Below are 12139 nucleotides of genomic sequence, written 5' to 3'. Positions count from 1 at the left end.
TAATAATAATAATAATGCGATAACAACAACAACAATAATAATAATAATAATAATAATAATAATAATAATAATAATAATAATAATAATAATAATAATAATAATAATAATAATAATAATAATAATAATAATGCGGTAATAATAATGATGAAATCTACTCTGCTCTACTGACTCTGATTCTGCTCTGCCCAAAAGCTCAAAATAATAGGGCCGTACCAATGACACAATTTTATAACCTAATTGTAAAGTATACCATTGTAACCATATATATTATTATTCCACTATCAAGGTTTATTTCACAACTTAGTGGTAGTAATGTTAAGAACAAACTATTTACAGTATAGATTTGCCATGTTATGTAACAATAAGGGTCTGTTGATCTGTTCTCTTCATATGATTTTGAATTCCGTTCAATTCAGTTCTTAATTTCCTTCTCTCATAAAATATTCAGTTCAGCTCAATTCAGTTAATCATATCAGAACAAGCCCTAAGCATATAACTACTCCATATTACGCTAGTATTCCTCTTACCCCTTAATCCAAATCCAAATCTATAACAAATACTAAAGTAGCAACCGCTGATGTCATCGTTTTTTAAAGTTGTACACGTGGTGCTATTTTATGAAAGATTTCTCGCTCAATATTGCTGATTAATTTTTTTTGAAACAAAATGCTAATTAATTTTAAATATATAGTAGCTACGGAGTATTATTTAGGTAATTAATTTAAAATAAGTACCTATTACTTCTGTGATTTATGTTGATATTAGGTTGTTGGAGTCTTTATAAGAGTTGTTAGCATACTTTTTTTTTTTTTTTTTTTTTTTTTGAGGAAAGCTTCCAGGCAAATTCATTAATCAAGGGACAAAGTGTCCGAGAGTACATAAGGGGATATCTCCCTAGGACAGTTTTCTACCCACACTTGTTCGACACCACAAGGGACGATCTTAGCAAGATGGTTAGCATACTTGAGCTCAATTAAATTGAACTTATGAACATTTTAAACTAAAAAAAAAAAAAAAATTACAAAAATCCAAAAAGAAATTACTGGTACACCCGTGCATCGCACGAGTGCTAAGAGCAAGTTTAGCTCCAAGTCTTAAGACTTGGGGTGATATTATCATTTTGAGTCTTAAGATTTATACTTAAGATTTTTCCCATTTTTCTTCAAAAATCTCAAGCAAGTCTCAAGTTGAGTCTTGAGTCTTGAGTCTTGAAATTTCAAGACTCAACTTTAGACTTGAGATTGAAACCCACTTCACCCACTTCGCTTTTATTTTTATTATTATTCTTTTTATTATTTTCTACATTTAATATGTCAAATATTTAAGTCTTAGGGCTAAAGTGATAAATTTGTGTAAGTCTTAGTGAGTCTTAAGTAGAATTTGATGACATTATTTTCAATGGGGACCACAAAAAATGATGTCACGTCCAAGTCTTAAAACTTGGGGGACTAAACTTGCTCTAACACGAACCCGAACACAAACACAAACACAAACATGACCAGCCCTAACCAGCCCTGCATAGTACACCACACCTACAATTTTGTCAAATTGAAATTACTCTCACTGCATTACTACCATCCCGCCGTGACAGAGCCTAAAACTTGAAAAAACCAAAATGGTACGCCGGAAGAAGCAAACTCTTAAAAAACTTAAACCCTCCAACACCGACAAAACCAACAACCAACCGCCGTCGAAAACACCACCACCGCAGAAAACTCCGCCGGAGAAAAAGGACCGGAAACAGCTCAACGCTGAAAAGTCGGCGCACTTCGGCCGAAGAGAAGCCGCCAAAATTCTTCGAGTAATCCTTCAAGGCGACGCTCATCGTCGTGCTGTTGGTTCTATCAAAACCCTGGTTTTCAAACCTTCTGTTCGTAATAAGAAGGCTACTTTTGCTCTCATTTGCCAAACTCTTAAATGTATGTGTTTCTAAGTATTAATTTGTTGATTATGTTGTTTTTTATGCTGATTTTGGAGTTTTTGTTGTTAGTTTTTTGGATTAGTTTTTGTTAATTTATATTTAGAGTTGTGAGTTTGATTTGAAATTGGAGGTGTTGATATTGATGTTCACTTCAATTCTTGCATGAATCTTTTGTTGTATGTATAAAATGAATGTGATAGAATGAGGGAATTTTCTCCATTTATATGAATGATTGAATCAATTTTAACACAATTTTCAAAGTTGAACATAATTCGCACTTACTGACAAGTGATGTGCCATACTGCTATGTGCTGTTGTTTTGATTAGTTTATGTTAGCTAGCATGCCATTGCGCGGCGAAGTATGAGTGTTGTGATCAATGGCAGTTTTATAGGCACTGCCGGTGCCAATTTCGAGTACGCATCGTAGTTTGTTAACTTTGTATGCTGCTTTATAGGCAAGAAGCTAATATTGTCTATGAAACATTACTTTTTCGTTGCGTGCTGTGAATTACTCTGTATCTTGTAATTCTAGAGTGCGTGGTTTGTGAATGAATGAAATCTATAAAAGCACACTCTGAATTATGATACAGTTTAGGGGTATACACTGAAAAATGTTTTTTCGTGGGAATTATATCAATATTTGTCTTACTTCTTTCTTGTTGGTTATGCATGAGAATGTTGATACAGATTGTTCATGCAATTTATTGTGTATACTGGTAGAATTGGGAGATGTTGAAATCATATTATCCGTTGTGTTAGTGCTGTAGGATTATCTCATGTTGTATGCTTTATTGCGATTACACTGACACAACAAACAATTGAATGTACAAGCTTCAGATCATTCTCCCATTTTGATATTTAAAAGAATAGAAGTAGATGAATTAGATTTTTAAGTGACATCATTTTGGCTTTGATTGCTTTCAGATCTTCCTATTATTAAAGAAGTCTTGGATTCTTCTGCTGTATTAAACAGCAAATGGAAGGTAAATAGTTAATTTTAATCACATGTTATTTTTAATCAACTTGATCCAGTAACATGAGCCTAAAGTACGGTTTCGAATTTATAATACTCCGTATAATGAATTAATGGCAGTGGTCTGGAAGGTGTAATTTGTGAATTAATTATGGTCTTTTATCTCTGTTGTAGAGACAGGAGGAGCTAATATACATAACAACCTACGACTTGCTCTTCGGCAAGGTAATATTCAACTTTGTGTTTCGGTATCATATCACTTTTTCATTTTCTTGAAATATAAATTCTTGTACCAAATTGGACATGAATTATACCTAGATTGACCTTTTGCTATAAGGGATGGGGGGAAGTCAAAGTGTGAAGGCTTGATATAGCTAGATTCAGGCTCCAATGTGATAGGGATGCAGCTGGGAGCTCTAGTGGTAGTGTTACGTGTACCTCTTGGTAGTATATTCTGTGAGATGCTGTAGGTTGACTAGGTTCTTGGTTCTTCCAAGTAAGCTTATAACCAAAGAGTGGTTGAAGACCATAATAGGCTTAAGTATGATTCCTTACTCAAAGCTTGCCTTTAAAAAGTTCGTTTGAGACCTCAGGTCTGGGTTCTAACATTTGTTGCCTCTGGAATCTTGTAACATCTTTGTTTCTTCAAGTTTTATATGGAAACTCAAATTCATGTATTTTGATGTTTTATTTATGCATTTATTATTTGTATGATAGTATTTGATTATTCGAAAAATTTACATGTGTGTAAATTATTGGTGAATTTATGGCTTGTCTCTATGAGGTGCTCACCTTTGCATCTTACCTTATTTCCAGGCTTTAGAATCCCTATGTCTTCACTGTGTCTCATGCATTGTTAAAATTCTGACTAAGAGAAATTAGTAGGATAGAGAACTTATCTCGGACAAAGTTGAGTCCATTGTATCTATGTTTTGCCCCTTTCATCTGACCTTTTTCTTGTTAAACTGAATGTAAATGTTCAGGAAATTTCAACGTGGGGTGATGCTGAAAAATTTCTATTTCAACGAAAAGCTGTCCTTGAGTCTACTTTGGCAAAGATACTAGCTAAAAAGAAGGTTAAACAAGTTGAAGACCTGCTATCACAAGACAAGACCCGAGGTTTGTTTTGCCCTTTTAAATATTGGCAATAATGGTGGACTGTTCTTTATATTCTAGGACATGAACTAAAGTTTTCATAGTTAAAGGATGGTTTTAGGCTCTGAAATGTTGCATGTATCAATAGAAGTAACCCTGCTTTATATTAGTTTGTGTTTTTTTTTGGAGATATTCATGTGATATCAGTATATCATGTGTTGAGTCTTTAGTTTTAGTATTGTAATCACTCATCTGTTCTTACAGTGTCTGCTGATTGGATTCTTTTAGAATACCAGGCTTACCAAATTTCTTTTCAGATGTTCCAAAACCTCGATATGTCCGTGTAAATACTTTGAAACTGGATGTTGACTCTGCTATCAAAGAACTTGGAAAGAAATGCACAGTAAGTTTTCTAGATTTTTTTTTCAACCTTTTTCCTCTCCTTTGGTTGGAGGCAGGGGGGATTGGGCATAAGCAATCCTTTGAAGTTTTGAGACATCATATTGATTGTTCTTTAAATTCTTGATAGTTTTGGTGTTTTACGTTTATGTGAGTGGCTTCCAAATTGTTCATTTTGTAGGTTCAGAAGGATGACTTAGTTCCAGATCTGTTGATTCTTCCACCTGGTGTTGATTTGCATGATCATCCACTAGTGACAAGTGGAAGTGTCTTTCTACAAGTATGCATTCTTATCTTTATTTGTTGCTTTAGTATGTTGATAAGTTAGTAAGTTGACAATAACAAACTTCTATTTGATTTTACAATTTGCTAGGGTAAGGCAAGTTCTATGGTAGCAGTTGCCCTTGGGCCTCAACCAGGTTGGCAGGTTAGTTAATAATTTGATTAGCTATCTGTAAATCTGCTTTCGATCTGAGCTGGTGCTGTAATTATTAACTTGTGGAAAAGGAGGCAGTCTTATGTCTGCATACAAACACAATTGTTCTCAGTAAGATAGTAATACTGTAATACCGAGAATGAAAGGTTACATTAGAGTTTCTAACAGCATCCTCTGTGACATTGTCAATATGCTGAGTTTGCAAGGCTTTAAATCTTACAAACCCTTATCGCAGAATCCTTTACTGTTAAGTCTGCGGCTCAGCGGCTCTTGTACACTTCTCTGTTTCCAATGCTTCCTTAGTTCCTTTAGTTGTGTAACCAACCTCATAATAAATTTTATCAGTACTTTGGGATAATTTGTTTATATTTTTATTCTAATTCACAATGTTTCCTAATAGTGTTTTTTTTTTTTTGACAAAGTATTCAAGTAGCTGTATATAGAGCCTTAGTTTTGCTCCCAATTGAGGTTTTAAAGATTAAAATAAGCTAAATTTGTTGGTACCTTTACCCATTGCAACTTTTGTGTTTACCAGTGTTGATTTGTGTATTATACCTTAATTCTTTATCTGATGTACTCTTGGAAGAGTGCGGTGCAATAAGCCCAAAACAATGTAAAAAAGCCAAATATGGTAGCAATAAGATAAACAACTGAGTTATATTAGACTTTTGGAGGATGAAATACGTTAAGGGGAAGCAATAATCAAATAAGTTCTATATCCAGATTGTTTTTGAGATTAGAATTACAGTTATTCTTTCAAGTGGTATGTATTTAACCTCAAGTTCGTGTATTGCCTTTGTCAATGAATCTTTTGAAAGTATCTGGCATGGAGTTCTTGAGGAATAAGGTTGAAGCTGTTGTAAATTTGTTGACAGAAAATGGGTTTAGAATAAGTGTTGGATTTATGTGCATAATTTATACTCCTTCATTCATGAATAATCTTCTTGTTAGACTTGGGCATGCATATTAAGGAATTTTGTAGGGTGGGGTGAGAGTGTGAGAGAATGAGAGTTAGTGGGAAGTCCAATTCACATGGGTTGAAAGAGAAATCTTCATGTTAGGCTTTGGCATGCCTATTAAGGAATTTAGTAGGGTGGGATGAGAGTGTCAGAGAAAGAGATTTAGTGGAGAGGTTCACTTCACATGGAATGAGTAAGAAAGTTATCTACATAAAACATGAAGATTTTTTGTGGACATCCTAGTGTGAATTGATTTATTTGTGATTATTATCTAAGGAAGAAGGGAGTTAGCATTCAGTGATGGGAAACATTTTTGAAGTTGAGAAAAGAGAAAAAGAAAATGAAATCCCCCCTCCCCCTTTTTTTACCCCCCTCTTCCTTTTCAGCTGCCATCTTCAAGTACACTGCCACCCGCCACAAGTATTGACCACTTCCATCATTCACCCATAGAAAAGACCCTCTTTGCCAATGTTAGCTCTTCCAACACCATCATCCCTTTCCCTTTGACATCTCTCTCTTTTATATTCTTCCGTCTTTTGCTCCTTCCCCTTTCATATAATGTTGTAGCCCACCAATCTACCACAATACCAGTGCTTCTGCAGAGCTGACTGATTGAGAAGATAGATGCAGTTCTAAGTGGGGTGAGAGGCAAAGCAATGAAGCATGGTGATGGTGGTTAGAGAACGTTGAGTGGCAGTTTGTGGTGGTAAGAGGGAGCTGGGATAGTCACATACTCACATGGTTATGTAAATGAATATGAAGACATGTGTAGAGAAAGTAGAGGGGCATAGTTATAATAATTGTGGTGTTAAAAGAAAGAGGCAATGGTGGGAAGAGGGAAGATGAAAAGGCATTGGATAGGAAGAAATACTCTTTATGATTTCTTTCCTTTTCTGGTATAATTTGTCATTTTTTAAAGTTTTAATAATTATTTAAAAGGTGTAATAAATGCTATTGAAATCGTAACTTATTATACAATAATTCATGTTGTTTTGGTTTATGTTTTAACTTAAAACGCGTGTAGCCAATGTATTTGAATATTCCTAGTGGAAAATTTTGTTGCAGGGTGTAATGATAAATGAAAATGTTGGAGATTGGATGCACACTTGCTCAGATATTTTTCCCCCCTCTGTAGTAACTTGTTGCTATTTTGAAGGTCCTTGATGCTTGCTCTGCTCCAGGGAACAAAACTGCACATCTTGCTGCTCTCATGAAAGGCAAGGGAAAAATTGTAGCATGTGAGTTGAATGCAGATCGGGTTGAACTACTTCAGAAAACTATCACCGTAGCTGGGGCTAAAAGTATCCTTTTTTTTTTTCCTCTGTTTTTACAGTTGGCTGCTGTTCTTTTGTTTAGGTCTCTCACGTTTGTGTTGGTGTTTGATTATTGTTGTTCGATTTAAAAATCTAAAGTGTGATACGAAAGATAAAATTAATAATTCATTGCATTGCTCTCTTTAATTTTACATTTATGGTTATTTGTAACCTTGACCTAGACAACAGATGTGGAAGTTCATCATGGGAATTTTCTGAACATAGACCCAGAGGATCCAGCCTACTCAAAGGTGAATTTTTTTGGATGTAGTTATTGGTTACTGCAAAAGTGATTCTGTTATGTAGTGGTGAAAGCTCAAATTTGTTTATTGGCATTTCTTAATCTGGAATGATTCTGCCAACGTAAAATTGATGGCAACTGTGCTTGTTTTTTTGTCTGAATTGTCGATTCTCAAATATGATGCCAATTGTGCTTGTTTCTTGGTTGTTAGTTATTAGTTACTGCAATAGTGATTCTGTTATGTAGTGGTGAAAGCTCAAATTTGTCTATTGGCATTTCTTAATTTGGAATGATGCTGCCAACGTAAAATTGATGGCAACTGTGCTTGTTTTTTTCTTCTGAATTTATTGTCGATTCTCAAAATACGATTTGAATGGCTACTACAGCTCCTATGATCGTGAAAGCTTTTTTAATTTTTTTTCTTTTCACGCTTATTAATCATTGCTTTTAAGACCAAGGAACTGGATTACTTGCTGTGAACCTACATATATCACACTATTACTTTTAAACACCTCTTTCTATTTTCTTTTGCACACAGAAGGGTACTTGTGCTGGTCATGTTATGTAATTTAAGTACTCTTATTACCTAGAGGCCTAAATACTCTCCTTTGTTTCTTCCCTAATGTATATTAAAATGCTTTGTAACAGCTTCGTGCTATACTCTTGGATCCCTCCTGCTCTGGATCAGGGACTGCAGCTGAAAGATTGGATCATTTGCTCCCTTCACATATGAATAGTAAGTGACTAGGCTTTTGATTTTCCTTTTTTATTATTTACAGAAAAGTGATGTACCATCCTCTTATCCTTAAGTAATACAGATACTTTCATAAGAGAAGAAATGCTAGTTTAATTTAGATGTGATAAGCTACTGCTTTACTTTTAAAGTTGAAGGGTCCAGTAGGTATCATTTTATTGCTGGATGCTTCTTTCTATGAAGTTGTTGCAGCGAATCATCATAAACCCCCGTCTTTTTGCCTATTCTTGGTGGAAGGGTAACATAACTAACATTGTAAATGTCACTTGAGTCAATAATGGATTATGTAGACAAATCAAAGTTTACTGGATTAGAGAATGCCACGGAATGGTGTTAAGGGAAATCATAAAATATTGGGTTAAAGAATGCTGTGATGTGTGAATCAGGGAATGGTCATGTAGTAACATAGAAATAGAGGGTCAATGTTAGATTCATTCAGATACGTGGAAAGAGAAAGTTTCACTAGAGAGAGCAGTCAGAGCACCAACCACTCAAATGTTGATTAGGCTGTAAATGGCGATTCACCCTTGTTTCATCAATACAGTTTTATCCCATTGCTTTTCCTTCCCCCCATTCAATCTCGTTTTATTTCCTTATCATCTTGATTTCTGTTTAATTTCCTCTTGTTACTTTTAACGTTCTGAGTTAGCATTGCTAAGGATCAATCTGATTCTTGGCAATTGTCTCCTTAGGTGGTTATGACATGTCAATCTCTCTGTGTAAGCAGTGATAAATTTCTGTCTCCAGGATTATCCACTTATTGTATATCGTTCTAAATTCCAGATCTCTCAGCACCTTGTCTTTTTGTAAATATTTTATTTGAAATTAATAAAGATGAAGGCATGTATGTGGTCATATATACTGGATCCAAATTAACTTGCTAGAAAACAATGTAGAATTTCATTACTTCATACTTAATTGTTACTACTATGCCAGTTCAAGGTTAACATTGGTGAGGGGCATGTAGATTAAGGAGGGAGATACAGAGAGTTAAAAGGGGAACCCATGTGTTGAAAAGTGAGATAGAGAGAATCATTGGCCAAATTAAGTAATGTTGCATTATTTTGCACCTTGTCAAAAAAGGTCACGTTGTGATTAAAAGAAAGCAGAGGAAGTCAATGTTATTAATGCATTGGAAATGGTGCCAAACCCTCTGCAAACGTCATTAACATTCCAAAAAGTTTTACTTAGCCACTTTTCCCCCTTTTCTCCACCTGCATCTCTCTCAAGTTTTAACCTGCCTTCTATGATGGGTTGCTGATTAGAGGGTTTGATTGTTGACAACCGATGTGGTTCAGTCTATTATTGATGAACTTAGGCCCCGTTCTTTAGAGTTGCCCTGCCCTGCTCTGCTCAAATCAAATCTGCTTTGCTCTGCTGAAATTTAATCTGCTCTGCTCTGCCCATAAGCTCAAAAGAACAGGGCCTTAGTGTATCTTGATGCTACTCTGGGAGGACAGGGTTCTGATTTTTTTAAAAATATTTTCATCATACTATAAAGCGTGGCCAGCTACAAGCATGGTGATATTATGTGCTCTAATCCTTGAAATGAACACAAAGGGAACATACAAAGAAAGAAATAATATTGTTGACATCATCCTTGTATAACCTCAATCAGTGTGGTGCTCTAGTTTTAATTCACTGTCTTAACATCTACATGATCATCGTTCTAGCTTGACCTCCAGGTTCCACTATTCCAGACCGAAATGAATAATGTTAATGTGTGTGGTCAGTTTATTTTGGTAATTGAAAAAAAAAAAATTACTAAGTATACTATATCAGCCTGTATGCATGAAATTTAATGAGCTTAATAAAAAACAATTTCTGTTTTGACTCATCTTTTGAAATTGTTGCTGGGTAGATAAAGCTGGTGTGTCTGATGTAATCCGGCTGACGAACCTTTCAGCTTTTCAGAAGAAGGCTCTAAAGCATGCATTATCCTGTAAGAATACCGTATCACTTCATTTTGGTTTTTCACTACTTGAATATTTTTTTTTACGGATTCCCGTAACTTCTTGGTTTTTCAGAAGCAGTTTGTGTATAATGGGGAGATATTATCCACCTTATAATAATTCTTGCTCTAATTTGCAGTCCCAACAGTTGAGAGGATTGTTTACAGTACATGTTCTATCCACCAACTTGAAAATGAAGATGTTATAAAATCAGTCTTACCCACGGCTTTAAAGAACGGTTTTGAGCTGGCAACGCCCTTCCCCCAATGGCCTCGTCGAGGTTTGCCAGTCTTTGAAGGATGTAAGTGTTGATAAGACAGAAGTACTTTCTATCTCATGTATATATCACCTGCTGACTTGCTGTTATTTAAAAACTTCTTAATTTTGTTTTCTTATGGGAATAGAGCTTGCAGTACTGTAATCTGTATTACTTTACCTAAATGAGATGAGAGTTTAAAGTGGACTTGGCTTGGGAGATATGCTTAATGCTTGAGATGAGTATAAGCTGGTAAGATTACAATTTAGAGAGACTGTTGGGACTTTGGAGGCTGGCCCTTAAGATCTTGTGGGGACCTGTAAAGACTGATGCTGCTTATGGCTACATAATTCACAAAGAGCCTAGCTCACACATGTACCTCCTGGGGACAAATGATAATTTTTCTTCACTTCACTAGAGAAAGATCAAATCAAAAAGTACTTGTGCACAAATCAGGGGTTGGGAGGGAGGGTGGTAAGAGCACCAAGATTTTATCATTTGGTATTCGATGCTTCTAATCCCTGATGCAGTCTGGATTAACCGGTACTGCCTCTATCCCCAAAAAGTTTATTTTTTTTTAAACCTGCTAATCTGCAAGACCCATTTGTTTTCCTTCAGTACCCATAATTATGTAATAAAATATACCCCCTTTGTTCCTAAATATAGGTCACATTTCTGTTTTGGATTTTCTTTATATAGTGATATTCAATCACTTGTGGGTGGGGCTTATTTAAGGATGGTAGAAGTGTAAAATGTTGATTTTTTGAAGATGCACATTGAAATGAATATAACAAGATCCAAATGATTATGTATGTTCTCAAATGTCAGTGAAATTACGGTCTAAGTTTATCAACTTTTACTCAGAAAATGAAGATGGATAATCTGTTTAAAAAATTGGAGATACGTTTTTTCACACATACAGTAAATTATAAAAATAATCTTCATTTGGCTTCATTTTCTGCTCAGAAATGTGGCAGTGCTGAAGTTGTTCATTGCTAGAAGGGTAGTACTTTAGCATGTCATATATCATATGCTGCGGACCAATCTATATCACTATATGGAGTCCTTGATCGATACTTAGCCAAGGATTACCAGATGTCAGGATGGTACGTGGGAATGGGGATGGGAATTTGAGTAGTGAGATGGAGATATCTTGCATAGGAATAGGAATAGGAATAGTTTTGGAAGATAGTTCATGAACCTGTAGTAATATTTGCTTCATGTTATCGATTTATTTTTGCCTCTTGATGATACTTATCTGACTATCTGTGAGGTCCCACTGTCTTAGGGTAAACACCCCCATTGCCTTGAGGTTTATGTTTGATTAATGCCTTTATCTTGTATGGCAGCTGAACACGCGCTTCGGATGGATCCTGTTGAGGACAAAGAAGGCTTCTTCATTGCTTTGTTTGTGAGGAAACAAGAAGAATGCAAACCAAACCAGTTCAGAAATCTAAAGAAACGAAAACCTGAAATGCCCGTGCCTTTCACCAGGCTTTCAAAGATGTGGCTTCTCTCTCTGATGTTGTCATCGCCACATGGAGGTGGCTGTTGCGATGGAGGTGGCTGTTGTCCAGGAGAAGAATCTGTTTGTCACCCTACAAGTTAAGCAACTTGAAAATTTTGTTTTTAATGGAACCATTCCCTTTAATTTTATTCCATGTTTCTTAATTTAGACATTTGTCTCGTTGTCTCTTAGATTTACATAGTTGCTAGATCATCCGAATTTTTCGTCTAGAGGTTCATGATTATTCGATAAGCAATTAAGATCTCTTCTCAGAATGGCAAAACATTATCATGAGAAAATCAACCTTTTTGAGCAAGCTTGAACCCCATGAC

At 35.4% G+C, this 12139-nt stretch overlaps 1 protein-coding gene across 1 annotated transcript; it reads left to right on the top strand.

Annotated features, from left to right (window-relative positions):
• The first annotated feature begins 1541 nt into the window (after nt 1–1541).
• LOC145556323 (25S rRNA (cytosine-C(5))-methyltransferase NSUN5-like) lies at nt 1542–11977 on the top strand. The gene is made up of 13 exons (XM_081617974.1): nt 1542–1919; nt 2847–2905; nt 3070–3120; nt 3879–4014; nt 4308–4393; nt 4571–4669; nt 4763–4816; nt 6941–7085; nt 7287–7348; nt 7987–8074; nt 9954–10034; nt 10184–10345; nt 11650–11977. Exons 1-13 carry the CDS (start codon nt 1616–1618, stop codon nt 11907–11909), a joined length of 1587 nt encoding a protein of 528 aa, XP_081474100.1. The 5' UTR covers nt 1542–1615; the 3' UTR covers nt 11910–11977.
• Nucleotides 11978–12139: the final 162 nt, after the last annotated feature.

The sequence above is a fragment of the Chenopodium album genome, chromosome 8 (assembly GCF_948465745.1).
Source record: "Chenopodium album chromosome 8, dcCheAlbu1.1, whole genome shotgun sequence".
Lineage (NCBI taxonomy): Eukaryota > Viridiplantae > Streptophyta > Magnoliopsida > Caryophyllales > Amaranthaceae > Chenopodium > Chenopodium album.
Note: the sequence above shows the minus strand (reverse complement) of the source record. Positions and strands in the feature narration are given on the sequence as shown.

Excerpts from the sequence above, each read along its gene's own strand:
- LOC145556323 (XM_081617974.1), top strand. The coding sequence starts at position 1,616 with ATGGTACGCCGGAAGAAGCAAACTCTTAAAAAACTTAAACCCTCCAAC. Across the intron at positions 3,121-3,878 it reads ACGACTTGCTCTTCGGCAAG|GAAATTTCAACGTGGGGTGA; the intron begins GTAATATTCAAC and ends GTAAATGTTCAG. Across the intron at positions 4,670-4,762 it reads GTGGAAGTGTCTTTCTACAA|GGTAAGGCAAGTTCTATGGT; the intron begins GTATGCATTCTT and ends ACAATTTGCTAG.